Source organism: Felis catus, chromosome B1, assembly GCF_018350175.1.
Source record: "Felis catus isolate Fca126 chromosome B1, F.catus_Fca126_mat1.0, whole genome shotgun sequence".
Lineage (NCBI taxonomy): Eukaryota > Metazoa > Chordata > Mammalia > Carnivora > Felidae > Felis > Felis catus.
In genome coordinates this window covers 72,955,914-72,973,539 of record NC_058371.1, presented here as the reverse complement: position 1 = coordinate 72,973,539, position 17,626 = coordinate 72,955,914, and the positions used below count along the sequence as shown (strand labels likewise).

The 17,626-nt window shown below is 39.1% G+C and overlaps 1 protein-coding gene across 1 annotated transcript; it reads right to left on the bottom strand.

Annotated features, from left to right (window-relative positions):
* Positions 1-5,070: 5,070 nt before the first annotated feature.
* FGG (fibrinogen gamma chain) lies at positions 5,071-13,652 on the bottom strand. The gene is made up of 10 exons (XM_003984925.5): positions 13,479-13,652; positions 13,329-13,373; positions 12,711-12,894; positions 12,510-12,603; positions 10,855-10,985; positions 10,370-10,503; positions 9,312-9,496; positions 7,558-7,835; positions 5,798-5,967; positions 5,071-5,296 (listed from the first exon to the last, which is right to left on the bottom strand). The coding sequence occupies exons 1-10, from the start codon at positions 13,554-13,556 to the stop codon at positions 5,282-5,284; spliced, it is 1,314 nt and encodes a 437-aa protein (XP_003984974.1). The 5' UTR covers positions 13,557-13,652; the 3' UTR covers positions 5,071-5,281.
* Between the last annotated feature and the right edge of the window lie 3,974 nt (positions 13,653-17,626).

Sequence of the window (17,626 nt, the reverse complement as noted above, 5' to 3'; positions counted from 1 at the left end):
AACAAGATAAAAAATTTGTTTTTGTTTTTATTTCTGAAGCAATTTCATGTGTTCTCTCATTTGACCTTTACCATAGCTTTGTGATGTAAGAAGAGCAAGTTAGGAAGGAAAACATTGCCAGTCCAAGGTCTCTTAAACGTTAGGTCAAATTTTTTTTTAAAGTCACACTTTAACTATTTGCCCCTGAGGGTTTGAAAGAGCCACTTTCATCACAGAGTGGAATCTGCCCTGCTGTGTTTATTGAGGGGAAGTCAACACTTAGATTTATTTAGGGAGGTTTCCCATCCACCGCAGGTCATTTTGTGCTTTCAAAGTTGCCAGGAAAAGAAAACCCGCGAGAGGACCTGGGAAATGAGAGTGAGGGCCAAGAGTACTGGATTCTGGATTTGGGAAACTCATTTTTGACCTAGTTGTAAACCTGTTTAAATATCATGATCCAGAATTTATCTCAGTTTGTACCTTCAGATATTTCCCAATTAAACTGAAATAAGCAAGAGCTTGAAACTGTGCCAGACAGCCTTCCCAAAGTCTTTCAAACCCGACACAGAGGAGTGTTCTACAAGTCAGTGGTCAAACCTACTATGAGTACTCATAGTTGGCCATGGCTATCGGGCCATTGGGATCAAGGCTTATGTTTATGAGGCTGATGACTGTATGTCTTTAGTTTGTTTGTTTTTCTCCTTAAGAGAAAAAATATTAATACTCTTCTGGTGTGTAGACCATTGTTGGAGAATGACTATGATTTATGTACACTCTTATGGGATCAATTAATTCTCTGATAATTTCCTCTGTCCCAGAATAATTAGTGACTCTCAGAAGAACCAATATCAAGGAGCACCTGGCTGGCTCAGTCTGAAGAGCTTGCAACACTTGATCTTGGGGTTATGAGTTCAAACCCCACACTGGGTGTATAGATTACTTAAAAATAAAATCTCAAAAAAAAAAAAAAAACAACTAAGAACTAATACCAAGACTATGTTCTCTGACCATAATGCAATAAATCTAGATATTAATTAAAAGTAGATAATTTTTAAAAACCAAGTAATATTCACTTTATAACCCTTGGGTTCAAAAGAAAATTAAGGGAAATTATAAAATACTCAGATTGTGGGTAGATCTTAACATAGAGTTGAATGAAAAAAATAATAAATAAGTGAAGCAGTGTTTCTCTTTTTTTTTGTAGTTTTTTTTTTAAATTATTCATTTATTTATTTTGAGAGAGAGAGAGAGAGAGAACACGAGCAGGGGAGGAACAGAGAGAGAGAGAGAGAGAGAATCCCAAGTAGGCTCTGTGTTGTCAGCACAGACCCTGATGTGGGGCTCGAACTCAAAAACTGTGAGATCATGTCCTGAACCAAAATCAAGAGCTGGACACTTAACCAAGTGAGCCAAAGGACCATTTTATTAAATATCTAAACAATCACAGACCTATTAGATTATAAAATGAAATAAAAATAATTACTAGAAAAATGAAATTTAAAAAAGGATGTAAAAAATATAGGCCCAAATTTCTATTATTAGATTCCAAAGATATAAAATTACATTTCAGTGACTATAATCAGAGCAAAGATAATATAGGAAAAAATGTTTCTACATTAGAAAATCCTTAATTTTTCTACCTATCTTAACATGGACCAGTCACAAAGAATTTGGGGACCAGCCAGATAATACTAATTTATAACACAGTGCCTTTTATATAATTTAAAAATACATAATACAAAAGAATAATTCATGATTTATAAGAATGTATGCAAATAAACACATCAAATGTATTGAAATAATTGTCTATTAAGGAGACAAATGGAAGAAAAGGAAGTTTGAATAAAAGAATCAATCAAAAGAATGACCCAGCACAGATGAATGAGAATAGTGTACCAAGATTATGATTAACTCAGTCTCTGCCTCTGAGGGATATACACGCCCCCCCAAAAGATACCTGAAACAATCTTTTCCATATTCTTGGTCTCTTTATCACCAACTTATTATTATCCATCTACTTTATCTCCTCTTACTATTTTTAATTCTTTCCCCTTCCCCAAACACTCTTTTGGAGCTACATCAAACTGATAAAAAACCATCAAGGAGCTATATTTTCCACAGGGTTACATGTGTACTTTGTTTTTCACTCTTATCAGCTGAATAACCAAAGCTCTCTACCATAAATACTTTGGCTAGTTTATACTGGTTAGAGTCCAGAGTCAAAAAGTTTAGATCTGGTCAAGTTGTCTATACTTAATATTCTTCCTTTCTCATTCATTTTCAACCCACCTACAAATCTGAAACATAATCTTTACAACTACTAAGCATAAAGAGAATTGAAAAAAAAAAAGCTACAGCACTTCAGAGGTAGATTTGAAAATCTTGATATTTGTTCATGAATGGTTATTCCAGCCTGTTAATGAAAGAACTCTGCCTTGTAGTTTCAGGAATGGAAGTCATGGTATCAGCACACCTGTACAAGACCTTCCTTTTTGGAAGCTTCCCTCTGCAGGGTTTTCAAACGGTGGGACCATGCATGTTTGCTTTGCACTTAGCCTGCCTATTTTGCAGTGACCTGAATTTTTGCATGTCTGGGAAAGGGTTGAGTAAGTCACCTAATGATTTGAGCTGTGAAGAAAAATAATCTTTGTCTGTGAAGCCTCAAACTCTTCGTTTCACTTAAAAGTAGACTTTTTAAGGTTTGTCAAGATAATCCTTTCTATTTCTATTTATTTGTGGAGACATCATCCAACTGAGTCTGGAAGTATTTTTAATGCTTTATTTCTGAAGCCGTAGCCCTTTGATAATTACCATCGAATATTAGTAACTAAACAAATAGGATTTTGTAGTTCATCTGTTTGTCTCGATCTCATTGGGTTTTAAAATTAACTTTAAATTTAATATGTACTCATTATAGCAAATCAAACAACACAGAGATATATACAGAGAAAGTTAGAATCCCTTCTCTACCAATCAGTCAGCCCCCCTCTAACAACCATTGCCGGTTTATTCAACATGCAGACCAATACGTATTTGGGACACTCCCCAAAACAGGGAGCTCTGAAATGTTTTTGAAAGAATGTTATAATTGATATTTTAGAAGAAGCACTGAGTAAGTGATCATTTGACAAATCAGAAAAGATTTTGGACTTCCTTATATGTATTTTGTGTTCTAGTATGTTTATTAAATTTTACATTAGATTGGTTGGGGAGAATAAATATGTACAAAGAATATATACATGTCAAGATTACATTTTGTTCAAAATGTATGCATAGATACTTTTTACATAATTATTCTAGAATTTTTTTCATCTTAAAATTTCACTTATTTTGTAAATGTTTCCATGTTTATACAGAGATATTATACTTATTATGTAATCATTGCATTCGATTCTATTGTACTAATAAATCATCTTGTTCATTCTTCCACTGTGAAATATTTTCTAAATGTTTCACTTATTAGCTATATGGCTATATTATATTTCTCTACATGGCTATTCTTCAAAAATATTTTTTTGGGATAAATCACTGAGGTGATATTATTGCAACAAAACTTACGGTATTAATCAACTCTTCTCATCTATGACCACATTGCTCACCTAGAGAATTTTATAGATTCACAAAGGGAATGCAGTCTTGTATGCATTCTGAGTGTAAAAGTAGTTTGAAGCATGACAAGGTGGGAGCAGGCAACGTTGACGGCAAGATGGAGGAGAGGAAGGAGATGATTGCCATTATGCTGACAGGAGATGTTGTATGTCCCAACTAACATGGTGGCAGGGGATATAGAGAAGGAAATGAAAATAACAAATATTTAGCAGGTGGATTTGGCAGACTTGATGGTATGGGGGAGGAAGAACAAGGAAGACTGGAAGAGGAGTCGCTGGGTTTTTTGGAACTTGAGAACTGGATGGAATAGAACAGGTTTGGGAGGAAGAAAAATACCACTGTGTGCAGTATCCCCACTATCCAGAACCGTGGCTAGTACAGAGAAGGCATTCAGTAAATGTTAACTGAATGAATGCTTCAGGCATACATAAATGAATGAGTGTTGCAAACAATGAATCAATTTTCTTATCCCAAAGCCTCACAGGTATTTGGTTGTATACCTAGAAGTTGACTTACTGTTTTTAACTCCTCATTAGGATATTTAAAAATCAGGACTCATGGGGCACCTGGGTGGCTCAGTTGGTTAGGCAACTGACTTCTGCTCAGGTCATGATCTCACAGTTCGTGATTTCGAGCCCCATGTCGGGCTCTGTGCTGACAGCTCAGAGCCTGGAGCCTACTTCAGATTCTGTGTCTTCCCCTCTCTCTACCCCTCCCCTGCTCACACTCTGTGTCTCTCTGTCTCTCAATAATAAATAAATGTTAAAAAAATAAAAATAAATAAAAATAAAAATCAGAACTCATGAAAACAAGGAAGTGAGAGAATTAGGAAAGAAATTGTGGAAAGGAAGAAAATCCAAAGCCAAAGCTGAGGACTACAGAACAACTGGATCTTCCTCTCATAAAATCAGTTACTTTCCGTGGTCAACTTTATGCCAACTTATATAGACTTTGCTATTCCTTACAGAAAGCTGCCAGTTCCTATCTCTGGCTGCTAAAACCTCAACATCCCAGGATTCAGCATGAAGTCATGGCTCCATTCCACTCACCTCGTCAGTTACTAGGGAGGGACAGAGCGGAGCATGCCCTAAAGCTCTCTGTTCTGAGTCACATGCAGTCCTCTCAGGGTGGCCACATCTAGCTGCAGGGTCTGCAACTAAACGTTTTTTCTGGGATAATTGCCAAACAGCCTTATATGTCCAGTTGTACTTTGGGTACCATGAACTTTAGTTATGTGATGGTGACTTGTGCTTATGTTCTTATACCAAATTTTGTCACTTAGGCTTACTGTATTCTCCTATAATTGTCTTATATCCCCTGGAGGACAAAAGCCATGATTTCTATTTTCTTCATAACTACCTAAGAGTCAAGATAAGGTTCAGCATACACTAAGAACTCAGCAACTACTGATGATTGCCCAACTGGAATTACTGAATTGGAGGAAAGTGATGGTTTTTCATGATCAATAAAAGATACCATGTATCTAGTCTTAGGAAACAAAATGTTTATTGAAATGACATGTAGATAAATTATCATCAGCATAAAACTGTTAGTGGAGTTCTCAACATGGGTTCTTCCTTACTCTTACAATGAAGTGAGGCTTTGCAAGTCCATTGTCCCATAGGAAAAATATTTTATTTCTCTGTTCAGATAAAGTCCTTTTAAAAAAGCAAATCACTTTTGAAATGGTCTTTTAAATGTCTCCAACCTAAGACCAAAACAAAAATACATTAAAAAGATATAATTCTGTCCATTTAAAAAGAAGAATTAAAGATGGATGATTTGGGGTTAATAAACATGGAAAAGATACTTAGGCCTTTGAAATGCTAGAATTTACTCTGATTTTATTCATATATACTAAAATATTTAAGAAATAATAAAAACAAAAAATCAAGACAAAATGACATGTTATCATTAAAATTCAAAATTTGGCAATAATTTTATTATTATAGATTTAGGAAATAAGCTAAAATGTTATCTTCTTAAACACATTTTAAACAACTCTGAGCTCAGTAATTTGGGAATATACTCCAAAGTGAGTGTTAATTTCCATTTAAGGCTAAATACTCTTAATAAAAGACTTAAAATTAATAAATAGGGTAAGAAAAACGAAACTTTCAGAAAAGTTTCTGAAACTAATAGAAATTAACAGTTAATTCTCAGGATAAAACGATTTAGTCATTATTTCAACATGGTGTTCTGGTCCAACCTGTTTGGCTCCCCCAAGATGGTGCTGCTGTCCTTCTCCAATAGATAATCTGTTGAATGGGATTATCTTCATGGTGGTTTTCTTCATGGAATACCACCGGGATTGCCAGGTGGCCCAAATAATGCCATTATCATAACCATTAGGAGTAGATGTTTTTGAGTAACTGCCACCTAAAATAAATTGTAGATGTACATATAATTACTCTTGATTATCCTTACCTCAGAAAGTCTATAAAGAATGGTTTATTACAAAATACATTGTCACTTACATCAAATTTATAGTGTTATCTACTATCAGAAAAATCCGTAAAAAATCATAAATCCTGATTTACAATTAAAATACACTCTATTATGAATCAACCCCTTATATCTGTATTCTACTTCTTGATCACATCCATACATAAATGTATTCCCTTACTAACAGAGCAAGAATCCCAAATTTCCCCAATCTGCCTCTCTTCCTGAGCTTAGCCATCCTGGAATCAGCTATTACTGATCATCTTTCCACAAGCAGGTTAGAATGGCAGCAGTCACAATTCCTGATGAGATGACCTTGAGCCATCTAAAAACACAATTTCACTGGAAAGTACTTTAGAAAACAGTTTTGGAAAGTTATTTTTTTCTCCATTACACAGTGGAGACTACATTGATTTGCCTTCTCCTTGTCCTTGGGCACTAGATCCCATGTGATTTTGTAAAGGATTGTCTGAGTCCAACGCTGGAGTATACCACAAGCTATCAACATGGCTACTCTGAGTCATGTGGATCAAACACCTTCCCTGAGAGGGTCTTCTAATTGCATGGTTTGTAGGTGCAAAGATACGTTTAAAAGTGGGGAGGGGGGGAGAACGTTGTGAAAATCAAAAGATAAAATAGCTTTTTTTTTTTTTTTTTTAATTTTTTTTTTTTTCAACGTTTATTTCTTTTGGGGACAGAGAGAGAGAGCATGAATGGCGAAGGGGCAGAGAGAGAGGGAGACACAGAATCGGAAACAGGCTCCAGGCTCCGAGCCATCAGCCCAGAGCCTGACGCGGGGTTTCAAACTCACGGACCGCGAGATCGTGACCTGGCTGAAGTCGGACGCTTAACCGACTGCGCCACCCAGGCGCCCCAAAAGATAAAATAGCTTTTAAGAGGACTACAAGTCATCTATTGGCTAGCACAGTGCCCAGAGGAGGTAAGATTACTTATCTTAATAGAGCTTTTGGAATTAGTAGGGCCTCCCCAATACATAGTTGTTGAGTAGTAACAATAGTTTATCAGTAAGTCCACTGTTCAGAAGTATTCCAGCCTTCGAGCAAACTACAGCTTGCTACCCCCGGTCTAAAATAAGTGCCTGCACTTCTCGGGCTGTACTTTCCTCTCAAGCTTTCATGGAACTGTGCCCTTACCATTATTTCCCTGATCTTTACTCCATTCCTTTGGACACCTACTCACTGACCACTGGTTATATCTGTCACACAGCTCATGGGAAGCCGCACCAGGCTAATATGTTAACAAGCATAAATATGATAATGTTAGCCCATCCAGATCATACATATGGTAAGTCTAGAAGAAATATCAACCGGGTGGATTTCTTGTAGTGGGGCCAATTTGAGGTATAAGTTTAGTATTATCCAATTCTGGTTTAAAATAAAGAGCTATATAAGAAGCCCCCCAACATCTTTACTAACTATTTCTTATTTTCTTATATCTGTTTTTTACCTTTTATAAAAATATAGACTATACACTAATTCATATATCTAAGGAAGAAATCTATACCTTGGTAATAAACTCCATTGAGGTGGCCAGCATGACACTTGTTCATCCACCAACCAGATCCATCCTGTTCAGCACAATTTCCTTCATACTTGTCATTGTCATTGTCCCAGGTACTGAACTGCATGCCATTGTGGGATGTGAAAAATTTATCACTAGGATCATCGCCAAAATCATAGCCGTCAAAGGCATCTCCAGCATCTCCACCAATAAAGTAGGCATATGTCAGGCGGTATTTGTCAGCTTCAGGTCCCACCCTGAACATGGCATAGTCTGCAGTACTATAAAGAAGGGAATAGAGACATCATATCTTGACCCTCATTAGGACCAAGGGACCTCAGAAGTCCCCTTTTCCATAAGAAAATTGTCTAGAATGTTTAACTTCACTTCGTAAGCCTGAAATGCGCTCATTGAGTCAAATTTTCTGCAAATCTGGCAAGAGGCAATGGATGTGTGAATCAGTTCAGAACTCGTCAACACCACCCAGGATGGGTCTAGAAGCCTTCAAGGCATCCCAATGTAAACTAAAAACATCAGCCATTTTAATGCTTTTTGCCTATAGAGTCCTAATATCAAACTCAGGTGTTTGGATGAATCTAATTTCATGTTTTCCACCTTTATCTAAGTGTTTAGCATTGCACATGGAGTTGTAAACCATAGCAAATGACACTGAGTGATCATTAATTTAATGATCTTGAAGGAACTACACCTCTATTAGTCACTAATATCATCTGAAGGATGAGGTCCTAAAGGGATTTTTCTTTCCCAAGGCAGTGTTGTAGTGGCAAGAAGGAGGGCTTCCTAGAGCATCACATGAATGAAATGGTCCCTGTGTGGCCCACAAAACATAAGCTGTATGATCAGAATCTTCCCCGGGGTGGGGGGGGGGGGAGGGAATTGTGAATAAGGGCCAGAATTCTATGGACTGCAGGAAAGAATGGGCCTTGGTGCATGAATAGAAAATTTCAGAAAATATTTAGCCTCTTTCCTAATCTCCAGTGCTTGGGAAATGGGAGGTGTTCTCCTAAGAGAAGATCTGCTGACTGTGGTAGTTTCTGATGAAAAAAAAAAATTAAAAATACAAGTTTGGAGACAATATATTTCATTATTTTGTAGACGCAACAAAAGTATGAAATATTTTTGTGAATTTTAACTAGGAATACTATGCTCAAAGGTCCCTGATAGCTCTGGGCATAGAGGGGACTTTATGTTACCAAAGGAACTAGAAGATTTAATTTTAAGGTAGCTCATGGATTTGACTGAATTGTCGTTGAACTGCCAGGAAATTTGAAAAGTCTAGATTCAGTTTTCAACCAAAATAGTCATTAGGAGGACAAGCTATAGAGTCAAACTACCTGAGTTCAAATCCAATCTTTACCATACACCAGCAATGTGACCTTGGGAAAGTTAATCTGTAAAATGAGATTAATAATAGTACCTTCCTCATGAAATAGTTATTTGGACTAGATTAAATTGTAATTTCACACTTGATGTCTAGTACATATTAAATGCTCAGCAAATATTAGCTATTATTCTGTATGGTTCCGGGGTAAGTAGATTGTACCAAAACACTACCCATCCTGGATAGGACCTATGTCTTTGAACTGCCCGAGAACCAAACTGACTTCTGAGGACAATGGTTGGATGTGCTCTTTGCATTTGTCAGGCTGTCTTTGATGTTGGTCTATTGATCATTGGAACGTGCACATTCCAGACAGTCTCTACACCAAGAAATAGAAGTCCTTTCTAAACAGTACCTGGTTCTGCCATTCCAGTCCTCCAACTGTATTCTTAATGCATATGGTATGGCAGACTGGGTGCTTATCAAATGAATCTTCTCATTTCCCAGCCAAAATTCTGTGGTTCCAGTAGGAGACAGATGTCCAAATCCTTCTTTATATTGAATCCAATTTTTCTTGAAATCCAAACTGCCATCAAGCCTCTAATTACACAATTGCATGGACAAAAGGGGAGAGTGGATTATCAGTGCACACAAAGAAAATGCTATAAACATCTTGTTGAAAATATGGACGGTATGATTCCACCATTTACTAAGTGAACTTGGGCAAGCTGCCTTAGTTTCCTCACTGGTAAAATTGGAATAATGACGCCTGTTTCGTAGGGTTGCTGCAGGATTACACCAGAGGATTAAGAGAAATACTTTTTAAAAAGAGTGTCTGGTGCACCTAGAGGACTTCAGAACCCCAACTTGATATTGCTGATTTTTATACTGATGGTAGAAAGGTCAAGCCAATTGCTCAATCTGTATCTACCAACGAGCGCTTCCATCACTCACTCTGAGCGCCCCCTGTAGATCAAAAAGTAAAAGAATGGGCAATGAGTGCCAGAGACCCCAGATGGGCTTGTCTTGGAATAACCCAACCGTATCCTCTGGGAGACTTTCTCTCTTTGTGATGGGCAGCCTTACATCTTGTGCTGCCTCATGAAAGAGGTCTCTTCTAGTTCTTTGTCATTCTGATAGTGGTTATATGCTATAGCGAATCTATAACAGCAGTGCCAACATAGTCTAGAGTCAAAGCACAGACTCTGAAGCCAGACTGCCTGGGTTCAAATCCTGACTCTTTTACTTATTATATGACCTATTATCTGTTACTTATTATGTGACCTTGGACAAGTTACTTAACCTCTTGTGCCTAAGTTTCCTCCCCTATAGAGATAATGATTGTACCTACCTCATAGGGAAATTGTGGGGACTAATTGAGTTAATGTTCAGCAAGCGCTTGCAAAAGTTTCTGGCATATGGAGGATGTTTATCTGGGCGTTCATTAAATATACAGGGTGAGGGAAAAAATACCTTCTGCAACACAGTCCATCCATTTCCAGATCCATCAATTTCGCAGTAGACTAAGAACTGCTGCTTAGCTTTCAGAGGTTTGATAAAGTAAAGCCCACTCTCTTTGGCTCCCTTATTAGCAATGTCTTGACAGTCTGAAGGAGGAGAAGGAACAGAAGAAGGTTTTACTGTGGTTTGAAATCCCTGTTAGACTGTTCCAGCCTTCATAGTGAGCTTTTAACATGCTGCAAACGATTCATGTCCCAAGAAGCATTTTCTTCTCTCATCATCATTCCTTCAAACTCTTTTCAACTACTCAAGAAAGGTCTAAGCAATTGGACACCTTAGATTTAATGGCTAAACACTTTCCGTGTTATTCCTATTCAGTCCTATAAACACTTTGCAAATTATTCTAAACACTTTCCAAAGTATACATTCCTATACATTCTCCTTGCTTTATGTATTTGCTGTGATAAAAATAATCCCAATATAAACCTTTCACATACCTTTCCCAGTTGTATCATGTATTTGTACTGTGTCTTTGCATGGTTCCTGACACTTTGCTTCAAGCTGGGCTACCTTCAGTTTCAGGTTATTGATCTTTTGGTTATTTGAATTATATATTTCCTGCAAAAATCTATAAGCAGAAGAATAAGGTAACAGAATATTCCCCTCAGAGGAGTAATTTTGTATTTTCATTACAAAATACTTTGTGGTCTCCAGAAGTACTTCCTGATAAATGGCTTCATTCTTGGAAGAAATATAAAATTATGTTACCGAATTGAGGTGTATTAGAGTTCTAAGCTTTTTGGAAAAGAAAATAACAGAGTGCTTATCGATAAGCAGTATCGTGGTAAGTGGTCATCCTGATTTTTACCTTCTGCATAAAGGGCAGCAGATGACAGCCTACGTGAGTGTTGAGCCTGGTTAATAAGAAGACTGCCTGATTTTTTTTTTTAGGACAGAATATTCCTAGGGAAGGAAAGGTTCTGCCTAGCAATTCACACAGGTGGAAGCTATTCCTTTTCACTGTAGATCTACTGAGGATCTATTTGTGGACTTCAGTCTATAACTTACATAGGAAAAGTATCTGGAGCATTATCTTACATAAAATAACAGACACTTTCTCTTTCTTCTTCATGTTTCTGTTTACATAGTTTTGGAAAGAGTCTGAGGGAAGTAAAAAAGCTGTTTTTGTGGTTTCTCACAGGGTTGCTTATACATATTCAGAAATTATAGAAAACCATCTATAATACACAGACTATTGTATCTTTCTTTGAAACAAAGAAGGATAGACAAACTATTTGACCACTTTTTTCCCTCATGCACCTTAGAAAATTTCTGCACAGTAGTCTCCTTTAACTTCAATGATGGGCAATCATAATGCAAATTACAATGTTAGTAATAACCACAAAAATAATAGTAATGGCCTCTGATGACAAACAGAAGATAGATCCCTTCTGGACCACTGCTCTCTGGACCACTGTTTCTCTCAATATCCTATGCTACTTTGAGAAAAATTTAGGAAAAGAAATTGTGTAAGAAACTAAACTGTATCCGAGACCCTCTGTTCAGAAAGTCAGTGAGTCCCTGGGAAGTTGTTAACAGACACATTTTACTTTCAAGTGAAGGGAGGAGAATACATGACTGCACGTTCATTGTGCCATGATCAACATGTTGCTCTACAATGTTTGTTATGCTTAGCTTCTTAAAGCACATTTTTTTTTCTGCTCTGCCTTCAATATAATATACTGTTGTAGCCAAGATCCTCCCTATACTTCTGCTTACTAATTCCCCACCACCTCTTTGTTGGCATTTTTATTAAAGGAATTTCATTTTCAACAACCAAATTCCCATCAGCATGAATTTATGTAGTAAGCCAAAGGTGGGTGGGTGGTGACCATTTTGATTAATTCTGGTCACAACAGCATATGAAGAGATCTAGAACACCTTTCTCCCATACGATTATTAAAAAGCAGTTATAACCCAATGCAATTGGTAATGCTCTAAAAACTTCTACCTCCACTGTGTTCAAGATAGGCATAATGTCAATTGGATATTATAAGTGGGGAAGAAATGAAAGATTATTTCCATTGAAGCTTGGAATATTGAATAAAAACTAAGTCAATCTGGGAGAGTAAATTAACACAAAAACGCTTACCGAATATTTGATTCATGTGTTCCAATTAATGCCTCGTATTTTAGAATTTCTTCCATCATTTTCTTGGAATCCTTAGTAGCACTCACTATCCTGTCTGTAATACAGGATCAGAGACATAGAAAGACATAAGCAAGTGGAACCACTGAAACAACAGGAAAAGAACGTCACAAATCATTTTCTTAGTAGTATTTAGTTGCTCACTTGGCTTTGGTGGCTCATTGGGATTGTAGTTGACTTGGATTGATTTGATCAATTCTTTGGCTTCTGAGGTTTTGTTTTCAATTCGACTTAAGATGTCTTCCAAAGTCCGCAGATCATTGTCTACACCGGTTTGGTAAGTAGACAGGAAATCTGCAACTCCACAGGTAGTTGGGCAATAACTACCCTGAAAATGCAACAATTAAAGTGATTAGAAATCTTGATTTTTAAAAATTGCATAGGGGCGCCGGGGTGGCTCAGTCGGTTGAACATCCAACTTCCGCTCAGGTCATGATCTCACGGTTTGTGGGTTTGAGCCCCGCATCAGGCTCTGTGCTGACAGCTTGCTCCGAACCTGCAGCCTGCTTCAGATTCTGTGTCTCCTTCTCTCTGTCTCTGCCCCTCCCCCACGCATGCTCTGTCACTGTCTCTCAAAAATAAATAAATGTTAAACTTTTTTTTAAAGTGCATAAATATCTGCTAATAAAAACAGGTAAAACCTAGACTATGTTTTTTTGTTTTTTAAAGTTAAAAATGCCAAATGAGATTTGTGAGAGAATTCCTTCTATTCCTCTGCCCCTCCCCACTTCAAACACAGTGAGAAACATGAAAACTACTTACAAATCTTTCATCTAAGATGCAGCAGTTGTCTCGCGTAGCAACATACTGGAGGGGGAAAAAAAGCCCAGAAATGTCACTAGTTTATCAGCTGTGTCCTCACTTTTCAGCTTCCCATGTAAAACAACTATGTTCTATAAACAGCACACTTACTGCCAGGCATGTTGATGGGAGCAATAAAAGAGTACAGAAGCAGAGGATTAAACCCTGGTGGTTCAAGGACCAAGTCATGGTGTCTGGGTACCGGTGCTCCGAGCCCTGAAGTGTCAGCACAGTGGCCTCTCGGGCTCCCCTTGTCCCTTTAAGTAAGCTCCAAGGATGGCCGGACAGCCAGTGGCTGGGCTGATCACGGGGCCTTCTTTCCAGAAAGGCGGGGAGGTGATTCCCGTCTTTTTCCTCATCCTGGCTCCCACCCTATGCTCGGTCAGGTTCTCAGATTTGGCACACAGGTGTAAGCTCCTCCTTTTTGGCTCAGCTCAAACTTTCTCCTCTGTGGCACCTTCATCTGCAAAGGCTGGTGAAGCATTAGCCACGGCGGGGAGGGGGGAGGGGGCCTGGGAGGCTGTGTGACGCAACCTCTTCCAGTACATGGCTGAGAGCAAATACAGAGAGCTGACCTCGACGGGAAAACCCACCTCAACCTGAAGATGAAGCCTGGTGCCATAAACCAATGTAATGCAAGTCCTTTCTTAGCCAGGGGATGAGCTAACAGACCTATTTTTTTTTCAACGTTTATTTATTTTTTGGGGGGACAGAGAGAGACAAAGCATGAACGGGGGAGGGGCAGAGAGAGAGGGAGACACAGAATGGGAAACAGGCTCCAGGCTCCCAGCCATCAGCCCAGAGCCTGACGCGGGGCTCGAACTCCCGGACCGCGAGATCGTGACCTGGCTGAAGTCGGACGCTTAACCGACTGTGCCACCCAGGCGCCCCCAGACCTATTTTTAACCTGTGGCCATGGCAGAAGGAGACCGCCTGCCTGGTGGAAGCAGCAGGTCCCAAATTGACAGTTTTCCCAAGAATGAATGATCTGGAAATACATTCCTACCCCTCTTTGTTGACCATTTTCTTCCTTTTTTTTTTTTTTTTTTTTTTTTTTTTTTGTCAGTTGCGATACAATTGATACATTACATTAGTTTCAGGCGTACAACATGCTGATTCGATATTTATATATTGCGAAGTGATCACCACTAATAAGACTGGTTAACATTCACATGTAGTTGCAAAATACTTTTTTTTTTTAAACTTGTGATGAGAATTTTCAAGATCTGGTCTCTCAGCAGCTTTCAAATACGCAGGGCCGTGTTATTCACCCTAGCTACCACGCTGTGCATTACATCCCCAGGACTTATTTTATCACTGGATGTCTGTACCTTCTGACCACCTGCACCCATATGCTGACCACTATCACAGGTTCTCCATTTGCAGTGGGCTTTGAAGCTCCACCCTTCCCTTCGGTTGGAAGAACGAGCTGGTGTGGCGCCACGTCTGCCACAGAGGGGAAACAGGAGCCTACTCGATTTTCCTCGAGGATCCATCTGGTTACCTCAGAGGAAAGCCTGAATACAAGGGCTAGGGAAATCCACATCCCGTATACGTGAGTAGAAGCATGGCTGGAGGAAAATGGGGCAAAATGAGATGCACGGCAGAGGCTGTCCTTTTCACTCTGCCCCAGAGCTTCCTTGTATATTGGGAAAACATGTTTCTCACCATCCCCCATAGATTGTTTACAATTGTGCATTGCCACTATTATTAGTATCCCTGTTTTTTTATTATTTCCTCCTCTGAAACCAAGCTTACTGCAAATTTTAGCTAAGTATATTAGTGGGAGAAATACATCTGGATCGAAAGAGATACTAACACTTCGATGTTTCATCCTAAATCCTTACAAAAGAAAGGATTGTTTTTCAACGTTTATTTTTATTTTTTTTTTATTTTTTTATTTTTGGGACAGAGAGAGACAGAGCATGAACGGGCGAGGGGCAGAGAGAGAGGGAGACACAGAATCGGAAACAGGCTCCAGGCTCCGAGCCATCAGCCCAGAGCCTGACGCGGGGCTCGAACTCACGGACCGCGAGATCGTGACCTGGCTGAAGTGGGACGCTTAACCGACTGCGCCACCCAGGCGCCCCTTATGTTTATTTTTATAAACATTGAGAGACAGAGACAGAGTGCAAGGCAGAGAGCGAGAGGGAGACACAGAATCTGAAACAGGCTCCAGGCTCCGAGCCATCAGCCCAGAGCCCGACGCGGGGCTCGAACTCACGGAGGGCGAGATCGTGACCTGGCTGAAGTCGGTCGCTTAACCGACTGCGCCACCCAGGCGCCCCGAGAAAGGATTGTTTTGAAGTGAAACAGAAATAAATGTTCCTACTCAATAAAGAATCCGTAATTATCATAACAAAGCAAATACACGAAAACCTCATGTATTGCCTTTTCTTTCCTCCTTAATAGTTACCTTCTGTGACTTACCAGTTATTACCAGTCACATCACCATACCCTCAGCCAATGAAAGCCTCATAATCTTCCTCACCCTCCTTATCTATTCATCTAATTAGTTGTCAAAACTAGTTATTTAAAACTATTTTCACAGTCACTTGTATTTTCTTCTTACTTTGTATTTTCACAGACATCATCCCAGAGGAGGCATTCTTCTTCCTTGTCTACACTGCTTGTCTACACTGTATGTTAGAACTGATTTTTCTTCCAACACCCCAGTCACTTCTGGCTCCAAACCACTTGTCACACTGTTGACAGATTAATCTTCCTATAAATATAGCTCTGATTGTGACATTCACCTGTTCAGAAACCTTGAATGGACTTCCTATCTCCCATCGTAGTGAATTTAAACATAATAAATGTCCTTCCTACCTTTGCTTCATTTTCACTCTTCATTCTATTTCCTACACCCTCTAGTCCAACTGGATTGACTTGCGTTAGCATCCCCTTATGGCGTACCATGTAGCCCCAGCTCTCACATGGTGTTTTTCTTTTATTAAAAAAAAATTTTTTTTTTCAATGTTTATTTATTTTTGGGACAGAGAGAGACAGAGCATGAACGGGGGAGGGGCAGAGAGAGGGGGAGACACAGAATCGGAAACAGGCTCCAGGCTCTGAGCCATCAGCCCAGAGCCTGACGCGGGGCTCGAACTCCCGGACCGCGAGATCGTGACCTGGCTGAAGTGGGACGCTTAACCGACTGCGCCACCCAGGCGCCCCTCACATGGTGTTTTTCTTATTACATGTCGCCCTTTCTGCCTGGATTGACTTCATATGCACTCCTGCATCTCTGGGTGTCAAAATCCTACACAACCATAAGGTCCTGTTTTATGATTTCTACCCCTCCAAAAGCAAACCCCAAATTCTGGAGGCCAGCTCTACCTTTTCCATAGCACTTACGACAATCTTCTGTTGTATATATACATTCTGTGGCCACCTCATTATTGTAAACTTAATTTCATGGATACTGCACATAGCATAGCTATGTTGAACACTCAATAATGATTTGATGATATTGACTCGAACTGGGCTGAAAGCAAGCCTTCAAAATTATTCAATTATGGCATTAACCTGGTGTTAGGACAAGTGGGAAGCTACCTGGGGAAAAGAAGTGTCGTGCGTATCTAACTTCTTATGCCAAAATAAGTTCCAGATGAAATGCATCTTTAAATATAAAAAAGGAAACCACATGGGGTGCCTAAGTGGCTCAGTTGGTTAAGTGTCTGACTTTGGCTCAGGTCATGATCCCATGGTTACCGAGTTCGAGCCCTGCATCAGGCTCTGTACTAACAGTTCGGAGCATGGAGCCTGCTTGGGATTCTGTGTCTCCCTCTCTCTCTCTCTCTCTGCCCTTCCCTGCTCATACTTTGTCTGTCCTTCTCTCTTTCAAAAATACACATTAAAAAATAATAAAAAAGGAAACCACAAAAATACTAGAAAAATAGTATGAGAGAAACCATTCATAATACTTGAGTATGAAAAGTCTAGCTAAATATGACACAAAACATTGTTGAATTTTGACCACATAAAAAAGCTTTTTTTCCTAGCCAAACAAAACAAACACTGTATACAAAATAAAAAGCAAAAGACAAAAGACAACAGAATGTATACACATGCATGTCAGCATATACACCGAATACTGTTTCTTTTTTTTTTTTTTCAACGTTTATTTATTTTTGGGACAGAGAGAGACAGAGCATGAACGGGGGAGGGGCAGAGAGAGAGGGAGACACAGAATCGGAAACAGGCTCCAGGCTCTGAGCCATCAGCCCAGAGCCTGACGCGGGGCTCGAACTCCCGGA